Consider the following 24,905-nt stretch of genomic DNA (forward strand, 5'->3'; position numbering starts at 1 on the left):
TCAAAACAGCAGAGGATTGACCAAGATTTTTTATAACGTGCCGAACCGGTCGGTACAACTTGTATCGTACCGGTCTGATGGGGAACCGACACGATTCGGTTGGTAAATTCGATATACCGATGGTACGATAGGAAAAAAGAGAGAGTGAGAAAGAGAGAGGAGAAGAGGGAGGGAGGTGGGAGTCGCTGGAGGCCGGCGGTGGTCGGCTGCAGCTACCGAAAGGCTTTCGAGCTCCGTATCGCCTGATAGGACTTTCAAAAGAGCAAGAAAGAGAGAGAGAGTGCTCGGGGGAGAGAGGACCTACCGGATGGATGGTGCCTCCGTCGCGAGGCCCTCGGTGGTCGAGGAGCCGATGCCGATGGCCTGAGGGCGGTCGAGTGGGCAGAGCCGGCCGTCGTCTGTTTTCGTCTTTTTTTTTGGTTTTAAACTGATGAAGTCGGCAACTCAGTTGCCGACTTCAGGGATTTTTTTTAAAAAAAATCAAAAATAATGTAGCCGGCAAACTATTTGTCGGCTTCACTCAAAACAAGATTTTTTTAAAAAAACTCGCGAAATAGGGGCGTCGCCCCTGTTTCACGCCCGCGGCGCCACGTGCGTGGACTGCATCCTCCGACGGCCACGGCGGCCAGTCGGAGGCCGTTCGGCGGCCCAACCGGCTCCTTCTACCTCTTTTTCTTTCTTCCTCTCTTTCTATTTCTTTCTTTCTCTCTTTTTTTTCTTCCGGTTCGGGTCTGCTTGCCTTCGTCGATTCGTCTCGATTCGGTACGATACGAAATCGTATTGAATCGTACCATCGGTCGGTCGATATGGCTGGTGGTATTGGCTCAGGATACCTTGGGGTTGACACTATACTGAAGAAGGATATGTGGAGGGCTATTAAGATCATGGTTTCATTTTAGCTATATTTTAGCAAATGCAGCAGGCAATACTTACTATCGGTCTGCCATTTCAGTCATACAGGCTACCGATCCCGATGAGTTCTCAGGACGATCTGATAGACTCTGTGAGGAGACGATCTCATATAGGCGACGGCTTCTTAGAGGTTGTCCAGTGCATGATATAGTTGCAGATGACCTTACACGTGTAGAATCCATAGATGTATCTGGATCATCCCGTACTATGGATCCTATTACCCGCAGACAGCTTATGATCCATATGAATATGGTGTATTCGAGACATCAGTTTCCAGTGGCTACTATCCTATGCATCTTGGAGCATCTTATGGATCGAATTTTGCTACTGGCATATTTGGATGGGCCCCTCCATGTCATACCATCATTCCGAGGATACCTCTCAGAGTCAGATGAGTGAGAGATCTGATGTGTTACAATATAAAGAAGATATTTTATGGGATGAATATTCAGGATTATAGTGCTATTTGGTTAGAAGGATAGACTGATGTTCCTCTGGAGTATGTGGATGATTCGAATATCTACGAGCAACACAAACATTCGATGAGATATTAGATCAGCAGAGATCCTGAGGTTAGCATATTATTCTTTGTATTTATACTTTAGATATATTTATTGCATTGTTTGTCTTTTAGACTTATTTTATTTTATTTTTTTGGATGGTAGAATTGTTATATGACTTAAATAAACATTAATTTGGATATAAAGTAATTTAAAAAGTAATAATTTTTTTTAAATCAAATTCAACAGAAAAAATAAAAAAAAAAGGTTGGCGTACCTATACCGAACCGGTATACCATGGCGTACCAACATACGGTATGGTACGGTTTGCGGTACCGTACCGTACTATGTCGGAATCGGTATGAGGCTCGGTACTAGTTCCGGAATCCTTGGATGGTATGCTTCGACATTAGTTTGAAACATCCAGGTTTGTTTGCCCTGTTTTTCCACCCTTTATTGGGGATCTGGCAATCTACTGCTACTATTTTAATATCTCATGTTCAAGATGAAGATTGTTTGAGTTGACACACTGTGCTTGTCTTTTGTAATGCTAGATTTGATGATACCAACCCTGAAGCCGAGAAAATTGAATACATTGATCATATCCAGGAAATTGTGAAGTGGATGGGTTGGCAGCCATTCAAGGTCTACACTGTTTCTGATCAAACTATTTTAATGCTTATTTGACATTGAATAACATTTTTCCCCCACTTTTTCAGGTTACATATACCAGTGACTACTTTCAAGACTTATATGATCTTGCTGTCGAGCTGATTCACAGAGGTTTAGCTTATGTTGATCACCAGGTATACATGGCTCCTTAATAATTAGTGCTGCAAAGAAATAGGCAGTTAAATGGAATGTTTTCTGATTTTCAGAACAGTATTAACTTTTCTTCTGATTTATCCTTTTTTTTTGTTCTTAATCAGAGCCCTGAAGAAATCAAGGAGTATCGTGAGAAAAAAATGAACAGTCCATGGAGGGATAGGCCAATCACAGAATCATTGAAGTTGTTTGATGATATGAAGCAGGGGTTGATTGAAGAGGGCAAGGCAACACTTAGGATGAAGCAAGATATGCAGAGTGAGAATAAAAATATGTATGATTTGATTGCTTATCGTATTAAGGTAAGTTTGCACCTGTTAAACATTTTCATATATTCAGGCCATTTTAGCTTGCCTTGATTGGTTCCTTGACATGCTATTTACAGTTCACTCCCCATCCACGTGCGGGTGACAAGTGGTGTATATATCCAAGTTATGATTATGCTCACTGCTTGTGGATTCTCTTGAAAACATCACACATTCAGTAAGTTTCTTCTTCTTCTTCTTCTTCTTCTTTTTTTTTGCTGATATCTGCACAATCCCGGTTTAAACATTTTTTTGCAATGTGTTTACACCATACAATTTATGGATTTTAATTTGTGCATAATAAACCTTCATATAACTCGATCATCTCGATCATGGACATATCTGGTAAATTCTTAAGCATAGTTGTCATCTACCTTCTACCTTCACATTGGACCCTCTCCAGGGTAGAGTTAAACAAGACACCTTATTTACTTCTTTGAATGCAATATTGCACTTCTTTATTTCTTTTGGTGCAATATTACATTTGTGTACTACCACAGAGCCATTGGTATTTGTTGCAGTTGTTTCTCTCATCATTGCAATTGCACTATAACTTGCAGTATGCAGTTAATGGTCTGTGCAATTGCTCCAGATGTACAAGCTATTCACATGATGTCTCATATAGTAAATCCATCTCCATAATCTCTAAATCAATATTATATGAAGTAGTGCTTATCATTTTATCTTCATATGAACTGATCTTCTAAATAGGAAAATCATGGTTCATATCTCATTAGCCATTTATTTTACTGACTATTTCATTCATGAACATTTTTTTGCACAGAATCAAGTTTTATGCTTATGTGTTTGTGTGGCTGGTTAAGCTTGTCTTCAGTGGTTGCTTCCTAGGTTGTTAATTCTATAATTCACCCATGAAATGAAATTCCGATTCTAGAGAAGTTACTGTTCTTGGAACGTGGACTGCAAGTTTCCTTTTATTGCCCTATTCATCCGATTGATCAATTAGAAATGTTATGCTCTGGAATTTATTATGACCGGGAATCTCATAACCACGAGCCGTGGTTGGTTTACAGCTTAATGCTGCATCAAATTTGCTTTGGATATTTTTTATATATGATGTATTTCTCATATTGATGTGCACCATCATAAAGAAAGAGATGATCACATATCATATACGGATCTAAGAGCCAAATTGATGACTTTGCTCACGTGCGTAGAAGCATGATGTGTTGCAAATCAGATTTGGCATGAATTTGAAAGAAATTATTGCTTGAGAAAGGACCGAGTTTAGAAGCTTGTTTTGTTCTTCCTAATTCACCATGATCTCCAGCCACCATTATTTCCATAGTAGCAAGATGCAGCCAAGGTTGTTTTGTTCTTCCTAATTCACCATGATTTTCAGCCACCATCATTTCCATAGTAGTAAGATGCAGCCAAAGTTGTTTTGTTCTTCCTAATTCATCATGATCTCCAGCCACCATCATTTTCATAGTAGCAAGATACGGTCACTATCATTTCCTTTGTAGCAAGATGCAGCCACCATCATTTTCATAGTGGCAAGATATAGCCACCATCATTTTCATGATAGTCAAATTCTATTATTTCCTTCCATTTACTGAATTTATCTTATGTTCCCTCTTATCTATATAAAGGGAGGTGACCTATATATTCAATTCAGATTTCAATGAATGAAAATGAGTGTTGCTGAATTCTCTTATCTAACCTCTGTGTGTTAGTGGCGAGTTATAAACCCTAGAACTTATCACTCATATTCTTCTTTTTTTGAGTGTGGTGTTCTACCCCTTTGTGATCTGATTGTGGAGATTTTCTTATCAATCAGATTTCAAAGGTTTCTTTTTTTTTTTCTTTTCTTGTGCTCCAACTTTTGTTTTTACCTACACAAGATAGTTATTCAGGTCTGGGCACATCAGTTTGGTATCAGAGCCTGAGAGAGTGTTTGACATCCAAATCATGTCTGGTGGAGACGAGGCCCCTGTTATTCCTAGAGGCATGAGTCTGGAACAAGCTCAAATTATGGGGTTCCAGCGGCGTCAAGAAGAGATGATGGAGCAACTTAATCGCCTAACACAAGCGTTTGAGCAGTTGGCAATACTTCCCCCACCACCACAGCGGCATGGCCATCCAGCACCACGACGAGTTGATCGCGATGATGAAGAGGAGTATGACGAATCCGAAAATGATGATGGTGTGGAGGAACACCCATGGCAAAGACGGCAGCAAAGGAGTTCGGAAGACAATATTAAGATGAGGATCCCATCCTTTAAAGGAACCAGCTCACCCGAAGAATATCTGGAATGGGTGCAATGTGTGAAGAAGGTCTTTGAATGTCAAGACTATTCTGAAGTAAAAAAATATAAACTTGCTGTCCTTGAATTCACTGATTACGCTAATCTTTGGTGGGAGAATGTGAAAGCTCAGCGTAGGAGGGATGGAGAAGAGGAGATCCGGAGCTGGAGGCTTATGAAGCGGATCATGGAAAAGCGACTTGTCCCTCAATATTATAAGCAGGAGCTGTACATCAAGTTACAAAGCTTGAGACAAGGGGAGATGTGTGTTGAGGATTATGTCAGAATTTGAGATGCTGATGATGAGGTGCGATTTGCGAGAACCTCAAGAACAGACCATTGCAAGATTCTTAGGAGGCTTGAACAAGGAGATTGTTGATACGGTGGAGTTGCAATCTTATGTGTTCCTTGACGATGTGATCAAACTTGCTGTTAAGGTGGAGAGAGCGCAAGTGTGGTGCAAGTAAGCCGAGTAAGACTACCAACTCGTCTTCCTTATCACCATGGTCCGTCCCTAAAGCGGCTCCAAAACAAGTAAAAAAAGGTGATTCTAGCAAGCAAGTCACAGATGCTGTAAAAAAAAAGAGGTGGAAAATTCACCTCCTAGGAGAAGCCGAGATATCAAGTATCTTGGTTACGGTCATATAGCCTTGAATGTCCAAACAAGAGGGTGATGTTCATTCGGGAGTCACAAGAAGAAATTGAAAGTGAAGATGAGGCTATTTTGAAAGAGGTAGAAGAAGATTATGTGGAGTTTGCAGATGAAGGAGAGCTGTTGGTTATTCGCTGCAACCTGAACCTACAAGTCAAAGTGGATGATGAGCAGCGCGAAAATATCTTCCATACCAGGTGCACCATTTATGATAAGGTATGTGGTGTTATCATTGATGGGGGTAGTTGTACCAATGTGGCTTCACTATTTTGATGGAAAAACTTAATTTGGTGACTATTAAGCATCTCCGTCCCTATAGATTGCAATGGCTTATTGACGATGGTGATGTGAAGGTTACAAAGCAGGTTGTAGTACCTTTCTCTATTGGCAAGTCCTACAAAGATGAGGTTGTTTGTGATGTGGTTCCTATGAAAGCCAGTCATCTTTTTTTGGGAAGACTTTGGCAGTACGATCGGAGGGCTATTTATGACGGCTTCAAAAACACCTATTCATTTGCCAAGAACGGGAAGAACATAGTGTTGGCACCACTTAGCCCGCAACAGGTCCAGAAGGATCAGCTTGTGATCGAAAAGGGCAAGAAAGAGAACTTGTTTGCCAACAAGGGGGAAGTGAAGCGAGTTTTGACTAACCATGAAATTGTTTTTGTTCTTGTAGCCAAGCAGGTTCCAGGTGAAGAAGTCTCCTTTCACCGCAAATGAAGGAGATCTTGGAGGAATTTACAAATGTGTTCCCGGAAGAGTTACCAAAAGGATTGCCACCAATCAGAGGGATCGAGCATCAGATTGATCTCATTCCAGGGTTTGCTCTACCAAATAGACCAGCCTATAGATGCAATCTCGAGGAGGCCAAGGAGTTGCAGCAGCAAGTTGCGGATCTTTTGGAGAAGGGTTATGTGAGAGAGTCTATGAGCCCATGTTCAGTACCAGCTCTGTTGGTACCAAAGAAGGATGGATCTATGCGGATGTGCGTGGATAGTAGGGCGATAAACAAGATCATAATAAAATATCGATATCCAATCTCGTGACTGGACGATATGCTTGATGAGTTGCATGGAGCTAAGGTCTTCCAAAAATAGATCTTAGGAGCGGATACCATCAAATTCGCATGAAGGAAGGTGATGAATGGAAGACCGCATTCAAGATCAAGTTCGGATCGTACGAGTGGACGGTCATACCATTTGGCTTGTCCAACGTGCCTAGCACATTCATGAGATTGATGAATCATGTGCTGCGTAAGTTTATTGGTGATTTTGTGGTTGTGTATTTTGATGATATTCTGGTTTTTAGCAGGAATCAGGAAGAGCATATGGAGTACCTCAGGGGTGTTTTTGAGGTTCTGCGACAAGAGAAGCTATATGACAACCTCAAAAAGTATCATTTTTGTCAGGATCGCAGTCTTTCTTGGCTATGTTGTGTCACATGGAGTGAAAGTTGATGAGGAAAAGGTGAAAGCGATCAAGGAGTGGCCTGTTCCTACCAATGTATCTGAAGTGAGGAGTTTTCATGGCCTAGCATCCTTTTATCGGAGGTTTGTGAGGAACTTCAACACTATTCTTGCTCCTATCACTGAATGCATCAAGAAAGGAGAATTCAAATGGACTGAAGCAGCCAAAGGAGCTTCGAGTTGATCAAGGAGAAGTTGAGTTCAGCACCCATTCTATCTCTACCTGATTTTTCCAAGATTTTTGAGGTAGAATGTGATGCCTCCGGTGTGGGCATTGGAGTTGTTCTGATGCAAGAAGGGCGTCCCATAGCATATTTTAGTGAGAAGCTGAATGGTGCAAGCTTGAGCTACTCTGTCTATGACAAGAAGTTCTACGCTTTGATTCGGGCTTTGGAGACTTGGCAACATTATTTATTGCCAAAGGAGTTCGTCATCCATACTGATCATGAATCTTTGAAGCACTTGAAAGGACAAAGCAAGCTGAATCGTAGACATGCCAAGTGGATGGAATTCTTGGAAACCTTTCCTTATATGATCAAATACAAAAAAGGGAATGTCAATATTGTGGCTGATGCATTTTCTAGGAGGTATGCTTTGATTTCATTGCTTAATGCTAAACTAATGGGATTTGAGTTGATTATAGATCGATACAAGGATGATCCAAATTTTGCAAATATTTATGAAGAGTGCGAGAAAGGAGCTGTAAACGGCTATTACAGGCATGACGTATACTTGTTTAAGTAAGGTCGGTTGTGCATTCTTAACAGTTTCATTCGAGAGCTTTTGGTGAGAGAAGCTTATGGTGGTGGATTGGCGGGTCTTTTGGAGAGAAATATTGGAGATGGTGAAAGAGCACTTTTATTGGCCAGTTATGATTCGTGATGTGCATCACGTCATTGAGAGGTACGTCATCTGTAAGAAGGCGAAGAGTAAAGAGACTTCACAAGGGTTGTATATGCCGCTACCTGTACCAGATCAACCATAGGTAGATTTGAGTATGGATTTTGTGCTTGGGCTGTCAAGAACACAAAGGGGAAAAGATTCGGTTCTGGTGGTTGTGGATTGATTCTCAAAAATATCTCATTTCGTGCCATGCTACAAAACCAATGATGCTTCACATGTTGCAGAATTATTTTTCAAAGAGATAGTACGTCTGCATGATGTACCAAAGAGCATTGTGTCTGATCGAGATGTCAAGTTCTTGAGTTACTTTTGGAAGACCTTATGGAAGAAGCTTGGTACTAGATTGCTCTTTAGCATGACTTGTCACCCGCAAACCGATGGTCAGATCGAAGTGGTAAATCATACCCTCTCTTCTTTGCTTCGCACTGTTATTAACAAGAATATGAAGAATTGGGATGAGTGTTTGGCTTATGTTGAGTTTGCTTACAATCGTAGTATTCATAGCACTACTAAGCATTCTCTTTTTGAAGTGATTTATGGGTTTAATCTTATCACCCCACTTGATTTGGCACCACTTCCAATCAGTGAAAGGGTTTGGATGGATGGGAAGAAGAAAGCTGAGTTGGTTAAGTCCATGCATAAGAGCATCAAGGAGCAGATTGAGAGGAAGAATGCGGTTTATGAGAAGGCAGTCAACAGAGGAAGAAAATAAGTTCGCTTTGCTCCAGGTGATCTTGTTTGGATACATCTTCGCAAGGAACGATTTTCAAGCCAAAGAAAATCTAAGCTCATGCCGCGTGTTGATGGTCCATTCCGAGTTGTTGAGAAAGTGAATGACAATGCTTATAAGATTGAATTGCCTGGTGACTACAATGTGTCCGCTACATTCAATGTTCGAGATCTTTCTCCGTACTTGGAGGATAGTTTGGATGATGGGGAGGACTTGGATTTGAGGGCAAATCCTACTCAACAAGGGGGAAATGATGTGCACTATCATGAAGAAAAAGATGATCACATGCCATATACGGATCCAAGAGCCAAATTGATGACTTTGCTCACGTGCGTAGAAGCATGATGTGGTGCGAATCAGATTTGGTAGAAATTTGAAAGAAATTATTGCTTGGGAAAGGATCGAGTTTAGAAGCTTGTTTTGTTCTTCCTAATTCACCATGATCTCCATCCACTATCATTTTCATAGTAGCAAGATGCAGCCAAGGTTATTTTGTTCTTCCTAATTCACCATGATCTCCAGCCACCATCATTTTCATAGTAGCAAGATGCAACCAAAGTTGTTTTGTTCTTCCTAATTCACCATGATCTCCAACCACCATCATTTTCATAGTAGCAAGATACGGCCACTATCATTTTCTTTGTAACAAGATGCAGCCACCATCATTTTCATAGTGGCAAGATACAGCCACCATCATTTTCATGATAGTCAAATTCTGTTATTTCTTTCCATTTACTGAATTTGTCTTATGTTTCCTCTCTTATCTATATAAAGAGAGGCGACCTATGTATTCAATTCAGATTTCAATGAATGAAAATGAGTGTTGCTGAATTCTCTTATCTAACCTCTATGTGTTAGTGGCGAGTTATAAATCCTAGAACCTATCACTCACATTCTTCTTTTCTTGAGTGTGGTGTTCTACTCCTTTGTGATTTGATTGTGGCGATTTTCTTATCAATCAGATTTCAAAGGTTTCTTTCTTTCTTTTTTTTTCTTTTCTTGTATTCCAACCTTTGTTCTTACCTACACAAGATAGTTATTCAGGCCTGGGCACATCACATATGGTGTCTTGCTATTGCTCTCTCTTTTTAGTACCATTATGTAGTCTCCAGCTTCAATTTGTATATTGTAAATTTTGATAGATATTTGGTCATTTTGATCATCTTAATTGTTGCTATGTGTCATGCATGACCTGCAAAATTTTTTCATATCTTTGGATGCACCATATTCCTTACTTTCATATGCCTGAGCTTTTAGCAAGCTTGACATATTATTGTTTCATAAATTTGACCGTAGATTGTCTTTCAGATGAGTTGTATGGGTACATAAAGTTATGTAAGGTAGTATATGTAAATTTTGATATATATTTGATCATTTTGATCTTCTTAAGTAGTTGCCATGTGTCATGCATGACATGCATACTTTCTTCTTACTTTCATATGCACTTACTTTTTTGGCTAGTTGTGATAAATTTGATTTCATTTTGCTATATATTAATTTCCTTTTAGCAAGCTTGACTTTCTAATGTATGATATTGGATTATCCCTGAAATGGTAGTAATATTGTTTTTTTGCTGTAAATTTGACTGAGAATTGTTCTGTAGGTGAGTTGTATCGGCATAAAAACTTGTTCATCCATGTGCTTGACATGTGTTGTGCTAACATTTTTGTTGTTGTACTGTGAAGCTATGCACACTTGAATTTGAGATTCGTCGTCCTTCATACTACTGGTTATTGGTAGCTTTGGGCCTTTATCAACCATATGTTTGGGAATACTCACGGTTAAATATATCAAACACAGTGATGTCTAAGCGCAAGGTGTGTTACCCTAAATGTCCTGTTTAATAAAGATATTCCTAATATATGATATATGTTTAATTTTCTTGTGTTCCCCTTACTGTAGTTGAACCATTTAGTTACTGGAAAGTGGGTGGATGGATGGGATGATCCCCGTCTAATGACACTAGCTGGGTTGAGACGGCGAGGAGTGTCTGCAACTTCAATTAATGCTTTTATTCGAGGAATTGGAATTACAAGAAGGTTGAGAACTGTTTGTATATTCTTTTTATCCTTTCTTATGATATGTTTTCTGATTGTGACATTGTCAGTGAATCTTTAAGTGAAAGTTCAAGCAGCATTCTGGCACTGCTTTTTGATTTTTTTTTTTTTTTTGTGTCACCTTCTTTGTCCTAGAAAAATAATAGTAGTCCATTCCTTAGTTCTGTTCTGTGCATTATACATTTTTGCTTTGTTAGATGCTATAATTTATCATAGTGCATGTCTGCCACTTGATATATGAATGTTTGAAAACTATATTTCCTGACCTTCATGATGTAGTAGCTATTCTGTCTGACATTTACTATTTTAGACATCAGAGCATTCTGCTCATTATGCTCCTGCATTTCTTCCTGTCGTACACAACATGTTTATATTTCCATTATATTATTAAGGGTATTATAAACACTCCTGATGCATGGTAAGGCTTTTCATATGAAACTTATATTATAACACTTGATTTATGGACACCATGATGAGGCTGCTTGAATTAAGAGGAAGGAGATCGTCTGAGCCACTATGGCAAGACAAACGCAACAGAAACTTTTTATTGGAAGGATGTGGAAGGTTCAAAGGAAGCCACATAGGGTTATCATTAGAAAGATCATTTTGAAGGTAGTAAGTTTTGTGAACTTGGTTTCTGGTTTTGGTTATAGCTGGGTGTCTGGAATTTTGAATTTGGCAATATTGACAGTTTTTGTAGTTTTCCTTCAGTTTGAAGTTTTGGTTAAAAAATTGGGAAAAGAATAGAATAAGATAGTAAATAGATTGAACAGAAGAAGCTTAGGAAAGTTGTAGGTTCTTTGCTACTTTGCTCTATGATTTAGTCATGTATAGATCACCAAATAAGTGTGTCCCACCTGTTGGCCATGTTTTGCCTTTCATGTATATAACCTCTATTTTTTCAGAAATTAACCACCAATAGACTACATTTCAAAACACCCAGTTGAAACATGAGATGTGACAAGATTTAGGAAGAAGATGATGGAGCAATGGTTTGCCAAGCCTTAATACATGGATATTGTCTCCTTTTCCTCTGAAGGAGAGAATTTTTCCATCTTCTCCCAGAATAGACCAGGTTGCTTAGTAACATATATCAAATTATGTAGTTTCAAAAATTTTAGGCTGTTGTTAATTTTGCAATATAAGTCAAGATGATTAAGTATCCTGATGTATTATATTATTTACTAATTGAACTGGCATTGTTCAAAAAGTTCATTATATTTATCAGTTGTGAAGCTTTCAGTGCCTGGTGAATCAAAGTCTTTTTTCTTTGTTTTTAGTAAACTTGCTCACATTTTGTATTTGGTCACTTCTTTCTCATATTTTGAGGTTAGCTACCTATTTAAGTAATGCATGTAGTTATATAAAAAATTTATAGGTTTTATGTAAGAAACAACCTTTTATTCTTTTGATTGATAGCGTCTAAGGTTGTTAAAAATTAGCTGTTCATGAGCCAGCTTGTGTTGCAAAATTTGGCCTCTATTTGGTTCGCTTGAATAGTAAATGAGCTGAGCTAGACCTAAACTTGGGCTTGCTTGAGCTCAACTCAGTTAAGGCGGAAATATAAATAAATAAATAATCTTTATATACTGTATTCTTTACTTATCGTTTATATGTATAAGTTTATCTTGTATACTATTAAAATTAACACAATTAACATGACAAGTATGTGTTTCAATTATAAGATTGAGATATAACTGTAATGATTATGTCAAAGTATGTATTTGCAAGACTTGAAGATCTTAAACTCTCACTATATCTCTTAAACTAGTTGGTAATGAACAACTTGAGTTTGGCTCAATTTAGATGATCTGGAGTGGGCCTGGCATGATTACAAAATTAGCCATCCTTGGTTTTGGCTGGGCTTGGCTTGCCGATACCTGTAATAGTCTTGTATTTAGCTATTCATGTCAATCTCTTCATAAGTCATTGTAATAAGAGCCTCCTATGGATTCAGCTTGGGCTGAGTTTTTTGGGATGAAATTTATACTTATAAAAGTGTGCTTTAGTTTTAAGTTTTTAATGAATTGAAACTGATCAAAACCGACCAGTTTTGGTTGAAAATATCTGAAACTGCAATATACCTGAAAAAGGTTGTGGTTTTGGTAAAACTGCTGATGCGTGTAGTAACCTCCCCTTTACTGTGTATACCTCTTAAACTGAAAATAGATCTGGCTATTTGTACTGCCAAGCTTATTTTAAATGATTTGATTAAGTTGTGGGAGAATGTGAAAGGTCTAGAGGTAGCTGCATATGGTTATCATCAGAAATCAGTTTCAAGGAAGTCATTCTTCATGTATGTCTGATGCAGATGAGAAGCTCCATATCAACCCTGCTTGAACTACTACGTGAAATAGGATTAACTATGTGAACTTTCTTTGCTTATCTTTAGTGCTGATAAGTACTGATGCTTGTGGAAGTTTCATGAGAGATTGATTTGAGCAAACTTAATTGTTGATTCTCCCAATATAAGCAAAACCTAAACATCATACTCTGGAGGCTGGGTTCGTTTCCTGCTACTGTTGGAGTTTGTGGTGCTTGGCTTTAAAAGATATTGTGCTGCTGCCTTCCCAGTTCTGACCATAAACTGTCTTTTGGGCATTATTCATTTTTCTTTATAGAATTTCCTGTATAAAAAAGTCTTCAGTCTTCACCATGCATACTATCTCACAACTAGATTCCATTCAGTTGTCTAATTATGGTCAAGCATAATTGGCATAAGTATAATGGTTTTGATACTAATCAACTGCTGAAATATTTTCCATTTTTTTTCTTTTTTTTTTTTTTTGTCATGAAAATATAGTGGTCTGGGTATGAAATAAATTAAGAGATCCTATTGTTCCATTAATATCACTACAACATTTTAAATGAAACATGAACTCTAAATTGGTGTTTATGTTAACATGCTTTTTTGTTTAGAACAGTTACCCACTAAACCTTAGTGTACAGTGATAATAGTATGATACGTGTTGATCGTCTTGAGTATCACATAAGAGAAGAGCTCAACAAAACCGCACCTCGAACTATGGTTGTGTTGCATCCTCTTAAGGTATCGATTAACTTTCAAATGATACTCTTTTTTGTTTTTGTCATTTAATGCCTATAGTTTTCCTTCAATTTTTACTAAATTTGCTCTTACTAGGTTGTCATCACAAATCTTGACAGTGGAGTTATAATAGATCTTGATGCAAAGATGTGGCCTGATGCTCCTTCGGATGATGTTTCTTCTTTCTACAAGGTACTTACCAATGAACCTAAATTCTTATTGTTATTTTGTTTCCCATCTAAGAGCTATACAAGAGCACTCTCAAGCAGAAGGAATGTTTGGAGAGTATTTGCCTAAGCTATTGTTCGTCTATCAACTTGTTAGTTATTTCATAGTCATATACTTGTGTCAATATTGTACATTATCTAATTTCGCGGAATATAAATAGTCATGTGTATTTGTCAATGCATTTATAACTTTGAGTTCTAAATATAATATTCCACACTTTCTCATGTGTTAGGTACGTTCAAATGACAAATTTGCATGCTTCTCCAGGTTGCATTGGAGGTATTATGGGAAAGTGCTTATTTACAGATGATATTAGTATTTAGTAACACTGTGTGGTGATGCACAGCATCACTACAAAAAATTAAATCACCTCTGGGGATGAAAAATTTTAATGCAGCAATATCTAAATCCCACATTTGGTCGTCAACATACACTTTAAGGTTCAATTCAAGTACTCAAACTGGTATTCTTTAGATCTAATGTCAGCTATACGTTCACATGCAGCTTGATTAGATCAGCTCATAGGTCTTGGTATATATTATTGTTATTAATCCTTATTGACTGGCATCTAGATGACATTTTGCTGTGTCTGCAAAATTATTTAGGGCATACTCTGTAGCTGCCATTTGTAACTGATCGCTACTGAAGTCTTTGAACTGAAGGAACGATTCATACTGCCAGACCATAGTTTTTTTATTAAAAAATAAGTTTTTGCTATTTTTTATTGTAGACCAAGAGAAAGGTGCATTAGACCTTATATAGACATCAAGAATCACCATTAATCCTGATATCTGGTTGGCACCTACAATAACCAAGAATATCATCTGTAGTTGTTGTTACTATGTGAATATGTATCTAGTTCACCAGGCGTTGCAATTTAAATCCTTTACCAGTTGCAACAATTCTTTGTACTGAGATAACTGAAATATTTTGAATCTGATAACTGAAATATTTTGAATCTGTAGTTACAAGTGCTCTGTTTTAGAACTTTTAACTGTGAGAGCTGGTGTACGAGTTCTGTTTAGTTGCCACTTTTTATCATGGTTGCTGATCATTTTCGTTTCTCTCGTACCAAATTTGTTAAGATGCTGAAAGTCCAAGGCTGAGGCTGACTGTAGTTATATTCATGTAGTTGTTACTTGTGGTTGTTACTTATTTTCTTCAATTTATCAGTTCTAGAATATATAGTATTATTCAGCATCATTGAAATGTGTAGAGGCAGTATATTATAAGTGATAGCTGTCCAAAATTGCTTCCTGTGCAAATTTGACGAATGCTAGCTGAGTCAATTTGCATCTAGTAGCTAACAAAATTTGTGTGGGCCTGTTTAGCAAGTCTTCCTTATTTATTGGTGATTGTGGTGCAAACAAGTGACTGGAAACTGCTTGGATTTTCTGAAAACATAAGCACTCCCAGATTTGTAGCAACGTTATGGTTCATCCTGTAATCAGGGTTTGAACTATAAGCCACGTGCTCACGTATTCTTATATTATAGCTGGACACGGATTAAACTCGAATATGTTGCATATAATAATAATTTTTGAAATGACCTCTCATGAATAATTTTGTCCAGGTTCTTCTGTAATTTCTAGATTGTAGTCAGGTAGGTATCTGTTCCTCTGGCTTTTCACTCCTGAAGCTGCATGATCCTTGTAATTTTCTTTTTTCCGTTTCATTTGCATGAAGCCATCCTGGACTGTGAATTTTTTTATGTTCTGTGAGGGTTGGCCTTTAAAACTGACAACTATGCCAGCTCATTTCATTGTGGAATTCTTTCTGCTGTTTCTGGCATAGGTTTTATATTTCAAATGAATCTAGTCTTGTTATGCTTGTTTGGTTCTCTGCAGTGGATTTAAGAAATTACTTTTTTCTGGAAAACCAGCTTTCCAGTTGTTTGCTCTGCAGGGAATTATGAGTAGGGAAATTAGTTTTCCATATGCACAGGGAAGTTGCAATTTTCATTGTCTATTTTCCTTATTTGGTTTAAGCCAAGAAATTTTTTTCCAGATAACAAAACATCCAGAGAATATTTTCCCTTTTCTGGGAAAGATTTTGGCTTAGGTCCTAGTGCATAGAAGTTCACTTTTTTTTTTTTTGGTGGACTACAGAAAACTTCTTGTAGCATGATAAGATAAATATTTTCATCATTCATTTTTGTTGCATAAACTGACAGGGTTTGCTACGTGATATTAATCAATATCTTAAAGGTCTTGCTATAGGTTCCTTTCACGAATGTTGTATACATTGAACATTCCGATTTTCGTCTCAAAGATTCAAAGGATTATTATGGGCTTGCCCCTGGTAAATCTGTCCTCCTCAGGCAAGTATAAATAGAACTATAAAATCTATCTTGTGTGTTTAAGATAGCTGCATGTATACAAAATGTTCCTCATTTTTTTTTCCCAAAATCCAGGTATGCCTTCCCTATAAAATGCACCGAAGTTGTATATGGGAATGATTCAGATACTATAGTCGAGATCCGAGCTGAGTATGATCCTTCAAAGAAAACAAAACCGAAGGTTTCTAATTTGCTTTTTGATGGTTATCAGAAAAGCACATAACAGATAGCAATTCCAGAGATAATAGATAATCAGTTAATTTTCTTGATAACTAATGCAGGGTGTTATTCATTGGGTTGCTCAACCATCTCCTGGGTTTGATCCGCTCAAGGTTGAAGTAAGATTATTTGATAATTTATTTCTTTCTGAGGTGGGTATTGCTATTTTTAGTTGCCTGTTTTCTTTTGGTCTTTGCCAAATGATTGTGCGATAAGTTGTTCTTAAAAACTGTTGCACATCAGAATCCTGCTGAACTGGAAGACTGGCTATCTGATTTGAATCCCTGTTCTAAGGAGGTGATACCGGAAGCATATGCAGTACCTTCACTTGCCAGTGCTGTACTGGGTGACAAGTTTCAATTTGAAAGGCTTGGTAACATCTGGTTTTCTGTTTCCAGTTTGCTTTATACCTGAATTGAACTGTCTGAATGCAAAACTTGCGGATCTTTGTATGATCCATATTTTCGTTCTTTGCAATTGTCTATATTGAACTGAGGATTCCGTAATTATTTGCGTTCTTTGGGACTCTGCAATTCTTTCTTCTGTTTCAGGCTACTTTGCTGTGGATCCGGATACAACCCCAGGAAAGCTGGTTTTGAACAGAACTGTTACCCTTCGCGATTCCTATCCAAAGGTGGAAACAAATAGGTCCATGTGCCACTGGAGCCGTTCTTTTTTAACTACATTTGTAACATGAAATGAAAAAGGCTCTGCTGAAAGCATCATAATATTCGTCAAAAATATAGATGAAGGTGTAGGAATTTTGTCCTTTTTTTTTTTTCCCTGTTTAACCTTTTCAACATGATGTCAATATTTGTATTTTTGCCACTTGTACTCATTTTGGTGAAATCATTAACGATCCCCATTGGTGGCCCGTGGGAGACAGGACCTCCCCACCCTGTGTGTGTGTGGGACGAGCCGGATGATCTACACTGCTTTTGAGTAAATATATCCGGAAATGTTGGCAACAGCATTATGCGGTGCGTGAACTCAGCAGTGCAAGGCCCCTGTTGCCATGCTCCGCCACAAATTGGCTGCTGGCCGGTTCCCCTGTTGTACTGATTACTGTGAATGGGTTGCTAGGGAATTGGAAGTTGGATTTATTCCATATATCTAATATAGGTCTATCTATTTGGGTCTACTCAGAAATTACCGATGCATTATCTATGATTCATGCCTGTAACCTTTAATTATTTAGGAGGTTGTGATCACTTTGTCTGGTTTACCTTTATTGCATCTGAGGCTGTTGCTTGCGAAGGCGCAGAACATGAAAATCTTACATACGTTTTTAGCCAGAAAAAAACAAAAATCCGTATGGCGTTGCAACTCGTACGCTTTTTAGACTTGGAAGCCAGGTTTATAGCCATTGCATTGGGTGGCTGTTGCCTGCCAAGTGGCAAGTTAATAAATTGATAAACTCAGATGCAAATTGAAAGGAAAGACTTCATGCCATACATTAAATTTTAGACTAAACGTTGCACAAGTCAAAACTAAAAATAAACTATTTCTGGATTTTAAAAAATTTAAACATTGAGATCAAAATCAAGGTGTAGATCTTTATTTGGACTCCTATTTTTTTTTTTCAAAAAAATATAAAGCATTTGGGTTCAAATACTCTGAAAAGCCTCTTTTGTGCATGCATCCAGGTGCCCGATGGCCGATGCTAGCTGCGAGAAGCCACAATCTATGAATTCATCTTCGACATTCACACAAGGCATGAAAGCAGGTCTTCATGGTCTTATGTGTCCTGGTCCAACAATCATCGACTAAATCAAAGCATTATATTAGCAATTCAATGCAGAACTTTATGCCTCTCTACATCAGGCCATAGGATTTCAGTACGAATCTGATGGAGACACAGCCCTGGTGCATAGCAAACTTGAGATTACAGCCGGATAAACAGAATGAACACCTCATTCTTATGGGATTATGTAGCCGCATGAAGTACCATGAGGAGAAGAGGGTCTTAACAGTGTAGCAGGAAGCAGGCTCCTAATAAAAATTAGTGTTCATGTCTATGCTAGCAATTGTTTGGCACATCAAATTTACCTTCGCCTTCAGGCTCTAATTTCAAATTTCACGCAAATAACTGGGGCATTTAATGCTACTTCAACAGCCTCCCGCACATTCATCCTTATAAATGGACCTTTTGAACTGCGAGGAATCTCTCGAATCCATGCTCTCACAGTTCAAAGATGTAATTCTCACAATAGAGAAGAATAAAGTGGAACGGAAATGGAGTCAGAACAAGATATTTTCAGTAAAAGACTACTATTTTTGCCTAAGCAATGGTGGAGTCGGGTCTTGCTGGGCCAACAACGGATGGAAAGTTCCACTGCGCGAAATGGTGAAGATTTTCACCTGGTTAGCTTTCAACAATAGCACATTGACAGCTGAAAACCTGAAAAAAAGGAAGATGAAAACACCGCCATGCTGTCCGCTATGCGGCACCGGAGAAGAAAAGACGATCATTGCTTCTCTATTGTAACTTCTCTATTTTTCTCGAAGGTCTGGAGAAAGCAGCAATCAATAGAATTTTGCTAATCCTTCCTTTCCGAAAGGAAGAATATGAAATTCTTTTTCCTCGGAGAAACAGGAGTTACGAGGGGAAAGCAAAAGGCATGCTTGTCTTAGTATGGTAACGCACTGAGATTGTGGACCTTGTTAATACAAACAATAGAACAAATCTAGTTCCAACTGCATATAAAGATACAATTAGCAATGGTGAAGACACTAAGACGGTAACAAACATAGTATGAAATTGTCCTAGAGTAACATGATTAAGCTCTAATCAAGAGTTAAGAGAAAGAATTTTTTTTTTCTTTTTTTCTGGTACAGTTGAGAGAGAGACTTCATTACATAACAATTACTGATGGTGTCACAAATTAGAACTGTTGCAGCCAATCCCCTCGTCGCTTGGTCGCCGGGAACGAGCGCCTGCAAAAGAAGTCCGCACTGACCGGAGGTGTCTCCGACGGAGACCCTCCGATGGTCAAGTCAGAGAGGAGACTAGGCAACAGTAGAAAAGAATCAAGGAGCTCAGTGAGAGAGAGAGAGCTAGGGGTTTCGAAGGGATCTCTTCAGCACTGTTGCCTTCCCCGTTTTATAGTGGGGCGCAGCATGGCGCCGTCATTAATGGCGCCGGCAATAGGAGAATTGTCAAATCGTCGAGGACTGTCAAATCGCCGTGGGGCTGTCAAATCGCTGTGGGGCTGTCAAATCGCTAGGGTTGACCCATGTCTTAGGTGGGACAACGCCCCAGGGCGGCTAAGCCGCACGCCGCTGTCAGGACAGACAGCCTCTGGTGGTCGTACGGCGTTTGAAGGAGTAGATCGACTGTATATCGGGGCCTGGTCGAAGGATGCCGGGTGACAGCCCAGGTACCCTCTGACGGATAGTCGGAGGTGCTGCGAGAGTCGGATATTAGGCTCCCCAGTTTGGCTAGTCGGACGCCTTGCGAGAGTCAGATACCGGGCTCTGCAGTTCAACCAGTCGAGAGCAGAGAGGGTCTGCCCGTCCGATGTATACTCGGTCGGTCGGTGTCGGCAGTCGTCGATCGGCAGAGTTGGGCGCTGGTCAGGCGGGCCCGACAGTGAGTCAGCGTGAGAGGATGGGTCGGCATCGTGACCTGTCGGTGAGTCGGCATCAGGGTCGGTCGGTATATCCCAACAGTTGCCCCCCACTCCTGAGTCGGATGTCGTGTCAGCCAGCGCTTCACCAGCGTTGGCAGGTGGGGCGTCGGGCGAAAGGAGTGGATCTTCACTGCGTCACACCTTGATTCTGCTGATCTCACCAACGGACGATCCGGACAAGTCGGTGTCAGACGACTTGACGTTCGATGATTCGATGTCAGATGATCCGGTGTCAGGCGATCCGAGTCGGACGATCTGGTGTCAGACGATCCGGATCGAACGATCTGGTGTCAGACGATCTGGGTCGGACGATTCGGACAAGTCGGTGTCAGATGACTTGACGTTCGATGATTCAATGTCAGACGATCCGGTGTCAGGCGATCCGGGTCGGACGACCCGGTGTCAGACGATTTGGGTCGGACACAAACCGCCGTCTGGCGCTCCCTTGGAAGCACGGACCGTCGTCAGGCATCCCCTCGGGAATGCAGATCGCCGTCAGCAAATTAATACTAAGGCGCGGCTTTTTCGCCACGTGTCGGGAGGTCGTTGGGCCAGAGCCGTTCGAACAAATGAAGGCGACGTGGCCCGATCCGGGATGGTGCGTCGAACCGTCGGGCCGGAGGAGGGCCCGGATGTTGCCACATGTCGATCATCCGAGAGGTCCTCGTCGGCGCACTCCCATCCCGACCGTCGAGGGGTCCTATAAATATGGGGTCACTCGTGTCCAGAACTTCACTTTTCACGGTTTTGCTGCAGAGACTCTGCCCGAGCGGTCCCTCCCGTCCCAGGTAGCTACTCCTGTTTTCATTCCTTGGAAGGTCCATCCGAGACTTTTGTTTCCTTTCGCCTTCTTCTTGCTTCTTTTGAAATCCTCTCCCCTTCTTCTTCTCTGTCTTTTCCTTCATCCTGGTTCTTGGCATCATGGCCAAGACTTCTCCTCGGGGAGCTCAGCCGGGGAATCTAACTGATGATCTTCGGTCGACCCCGGAAGTGGAGGTCTCTTCACTTTCGGGGCCGAATGTCGATCGGCTTCGGGATCAGTATTGTATCCCGGAGCAGTTCTGACTCTTCGCCCCTGGGGCCGGGGGACGGGTCAACAACCTGCCCGCGAGTCAGGTGGCTTTATATGTCGAGGACCTCCGGGCTGGTCTTCGTTTTTCGATTCCAGAGTTTGTTCGGAATCTTCTAGATTATTACGGACTTTGTTCGGCGTAATTGGCGCTGAACTCAGTTCGGTTAATAATCAGCTTTGCTCTATTGTGTCAGCTTTTGCCGACCAACCCTCGAATCTCTCTCTTTCGGCGTTCTTCGTCCTCCGACCCCACCTAAAGTCCGAGGGTGGTAGCTCTTCAATCCCCAGAAGGGCTTTCTTTCATCACTGCTCTTCCATCGTCCATTAATGGATGGAAGAATCAGTTCTTTTTTGTTTCCTCTTCTTCTCCTTGGGGTTTTCCTTCCTGCTGGGGCGAGCCTCAGATTGAGGCGAACGAGAACAGCCGAGTGGAGGCAGACGACCGGGAGGATTTCTACCGACTCAAAGACATGTCGGTACCGAAGTAGAGGAAGTTTGTTACCGAACAAGCCCTCTATGAGCTGGCCTGAGCCTGGTCCCCCGTCTAGGTACTGCCCAATCCATCGATTGTCTTTTCGCTTCGCGTTTGTCTCCGAACATGTACTGATTCTCTCATTGAATATTGCAGGTACGCCACCGAGGATGAGGCCAACCGACGTCGAGATCGGATAATATGCGGCGAGGAAGAGGTCGGCGTTGGGGTCGGGCCCTCACGATCGTCGAAGAGGCCCTCTACAATAGCGCCGACCGCCATCGCGTCGGCAGCTGATCAGTCGGAGCCGGTCATTGCACTTTCGGCACTGGCGGCACCACCGGAGGAGCAGCCAGTGGAGGGAATGGCCGAAGGGGCGTCGGTGGTTTCACCGATGGAGGAGGCGCAGGATGTGGTTTGGGAGCCCGAACATCCTTCGTCGGCTCCTGTTGCTACCTCGGGGGGAGCTCAATCAAGTTCGAGCTTCCCCTCCTTCCCCGATCTACGGGCCTGGACGGTCGGTCGAGGGAAGGCCCCAATGGCCCCCACAGACGACTCGAGGTCGGGGGGTCGCTCCACGTCGTCTGGCACTCGGGTCCCCGAGGGAGCGTCAGTCCTGGCCGACCATAACTTGGCCAGGAGATTATGCCAGGGGACCCTCCTTCCGACCGACGTGGAGGTTCTGAAGGCTCGCAGGTGATCGAGATACTGTCTTCCTTTTATCCGACCATGATCGGGGTAAGTTTTGCCTCGCCTCCTTCCTCCACTGTTGTCTTTATTATTTTATCTTTCTGACGGTCGGCTTCTGTTTGCAGTTGATTTACATTATGTCCGAATTAGAGGTCGGATACCGGAGGTTCGGGGATGTCCGAGCGGCCTGGAAGGACAAGGCGGTGGCCGCGAAGCCAATAAGGTGGTACTGGTCGAGCAGTTGAAGCTGTCTACCGATCGGGAGGCGAGACTTGAGGATGAGATCTCTCGTCTCACAGATGCCTTGGCTGCCTCGGGGCCGAACTCAAGTCGGCCCGTGGGGAAGCCAAGCGCAAGGGCCGAACCGCTCACCGACTGCGGTGCAAACGGGATGGCGTCGTCCTGAACTCGAGGCCGAGCGCGAACAGCTCGGGTTAGCTTGGAGAATCTCGCCAAGCCGAGGAGGACTTGTCAATTGCCCAGGCCGACGCTGATATAGCGAAGACGGAGGCAGAGTCGGCGAAAGAGTCACTTGATCGGGCGGAGGCGGAGGTGAGGTCGGCGAAGGAGTCATTGGGTCTGGCGGTGGAGGACTTCCACGGCTCGACAAATATCGGGAGGAACTCCTGGAAAGCGGCTTTGCGTCGTATCGGGTGGGGTACGAAGACGCTCGAGATGCAGTCCAGGCTTTGTACCTGAAGCTCGACCTCAGTGGCATCGTCCCCCAGGACCCGAGGACCAAGCCACGAAGAGATGGCCGACCCATCATCGGGAGATGCTACTGCGGTGGAGGAAACCGTCCCAGAGCAGATCGCCAAAGAGGAGACGGCCCTGACCTCCGACCCAGCACCGATCGGAGTGGATACACCGGCTGCCCCCGAGCTCCTCCCGATCGAAGAGGTCGACTCCGAAGAATAATCGGGTCTTGTTGCTTTCGTTTCGCTTCATGTACTTGTAATCGGGCTTCGGCCCAATTTTGTAGACTTAATGAAATTAAGCATTTTCAGCTTTCTTCCCTTTGCATGTTAAGATGCACTCTGACTTAGGGTCGTAAAGTCGTAGAGTCGTAGATAGACCCGACATACCTTATTAGGTCACTCGGTAACATCCCAAGTCATTAGCCGAGATAGTCGGTAACGTGCACCATGGAAAAGGCAAGGTGAATTCCGATCACAGATCGTCCGTCCCGGTGGTCGTAGTGTGCGACCGTCAGAGGCCTGAGCCGAACGTCCGTCACCCGGTCGTGAGTCGGAGGTCAAAGTCAAGTATGCGTCGCCCCGACATGAGTCGGGCACGTTCGTTGAGTCAAGGTCGACCAACCTCCAGACACATGTCCGTTGGGTCGAAAGTCGTCCGATGTGACCAGTCGAATAGCGTCCGATGCGTTCGGTCGAATAGCGTCCGGCGCATTCAGTCGGAAAATGATGGCAAGTCGAGTTTCCGTTATCCAGACTGTGGTCGGACACACACGTCGCAGCGCGTGATAAACGGTGGTAAGCCGAATATCCTTCGATCGATCGTGACCTGGTCGGTAGGCTGCGAATGTGACCTTGGTGCGTTGGCGCTTAGCCCTTTTTGGCTGGGCCAAGTCGGCAAGCTAGCCGATTGTTTTGTCCGAGAGTCTGTCTGTAGAAGGAGTGTAGCTCCCATCGTTATGGATACATCGGTCATCGTAAGTATCGATGTGTTGTCGGCGATCGGGCCGTCGATTCTCAATGGAACGTTGGGCCCAAGTCGGGGCGCCGGAGCTTGTATTCCCGACGAGCGCCGACTCACAGTCGAAGAGTCAAGATCTCGACTTTGAAGTTTTGAAACTGAATTCGTATTTCGGTTGAGGGGATACAGACTCACTGGTAGTACAACTTTAGATTATCGGCATTCCAGGTCCGGGGAATGGCGTTCCCCTCTAGAGTCTCCAATCGGTAAGCTCTCGGCCGTAGGTGTCCACTACCTTGTAGGGTCCTTCTCAGTTCGGAGCCAATTTTTCTGGTCTAGAGGCTTTGAGACTTCTGCTTTTCTTAGGACTAGGTCCCAGCCTGAAGTGCCTCGGCTTGACCTTGACGTTGTAGTACGGGCTACTCTCTGTCGGTAAGAAGCCATGCGGAGTCGAGCATCGCATCGGAGTTCAGGCAGGAGGTCTAGGTCGGCCCTCCGACACTCGGAGTTGTCTGGCTCCTGATACTGCTCGACTCTAGTTGATGGTAGCCCAATCTTGAGCGGTATCATCGCCTCCGTCCCATAGGCCAAGCTGAAGGGTGATTCTCCGATTGGGACACAGGGTGTCGTTCGATATGCCTATAGGACGGAGTTCAACTCCTCGACCCAGAGGCCTTTGGCTTCATTCAGTCGGGTTTTAAGTCCATGCAGAATGGTTCGGTTGGTCACCTCGACTTCTCCGTTGGACTGTGGGTGCCCGACTGAGGTTAGTTGGTGCGTGATATGGAATCTCGCACAGAAGTCTCTGAAGTCCTGATTGTCGAATTGTCGTCCGTTGTCGGTGATAATGGTGTTCGGCAATCCGAACCTAAAGATGATGGACTTCTGAACGAAGTCTTCCATCTTCCACTCAGTGATTTGTGCCAGAGGCTTGGCT

The 24,905-nt window shown here is 42.1% G+C and overlaps 1 protein-coding gene across 1 annotated transcript in view; it reads left to right on the forward strand.

Moving 5' to 3' along the window:
- LOC105040359 (glutamine--tRNA ligase) overlaps nucleotides 1-24,905 on the forward strand; it is a 57,628-nt gene that overhangs the window by 7,167 nt on the left and 25,556 nt on the right. Inside the window, 7 exon segments of the mRNA XM_010916839.4 lie at nucleotides 1,967-2,057; nucleotides 2,132-2,218; nucleotides 2,342-2,539; nucleotides 2,623-2,686; nucleotides 2,689-2,720; nucleotides 10,244-10,375; nucleotides 10,461-10,597. Coding sequence (XP_010915141.2) covers nucleotides 1,967-2,057; nucleotides 2,132-2,218; nucleotides 2,342-2,539; nucleotides 2,623-2,686; nucleotides 2,689-2,720; nucleotides 10,244-10,375; nucleotides 10,461-10,597 — 741 coding nt within the window.

Source organism: Elaeis guineensis, chromosome 3 (assembly GCF_000442705.2).
Source record: "Elaeis guineensis isolate ETL-2024a chromosome 3, EG11, whole genome shotgun sequence".
Lineage (NCBI taxonomy): Eukaryota > Viridiplantae > Streptophyta > Magnoliopsida > Arecales > Arecaceae > Elaeis > Elaeis guineensis.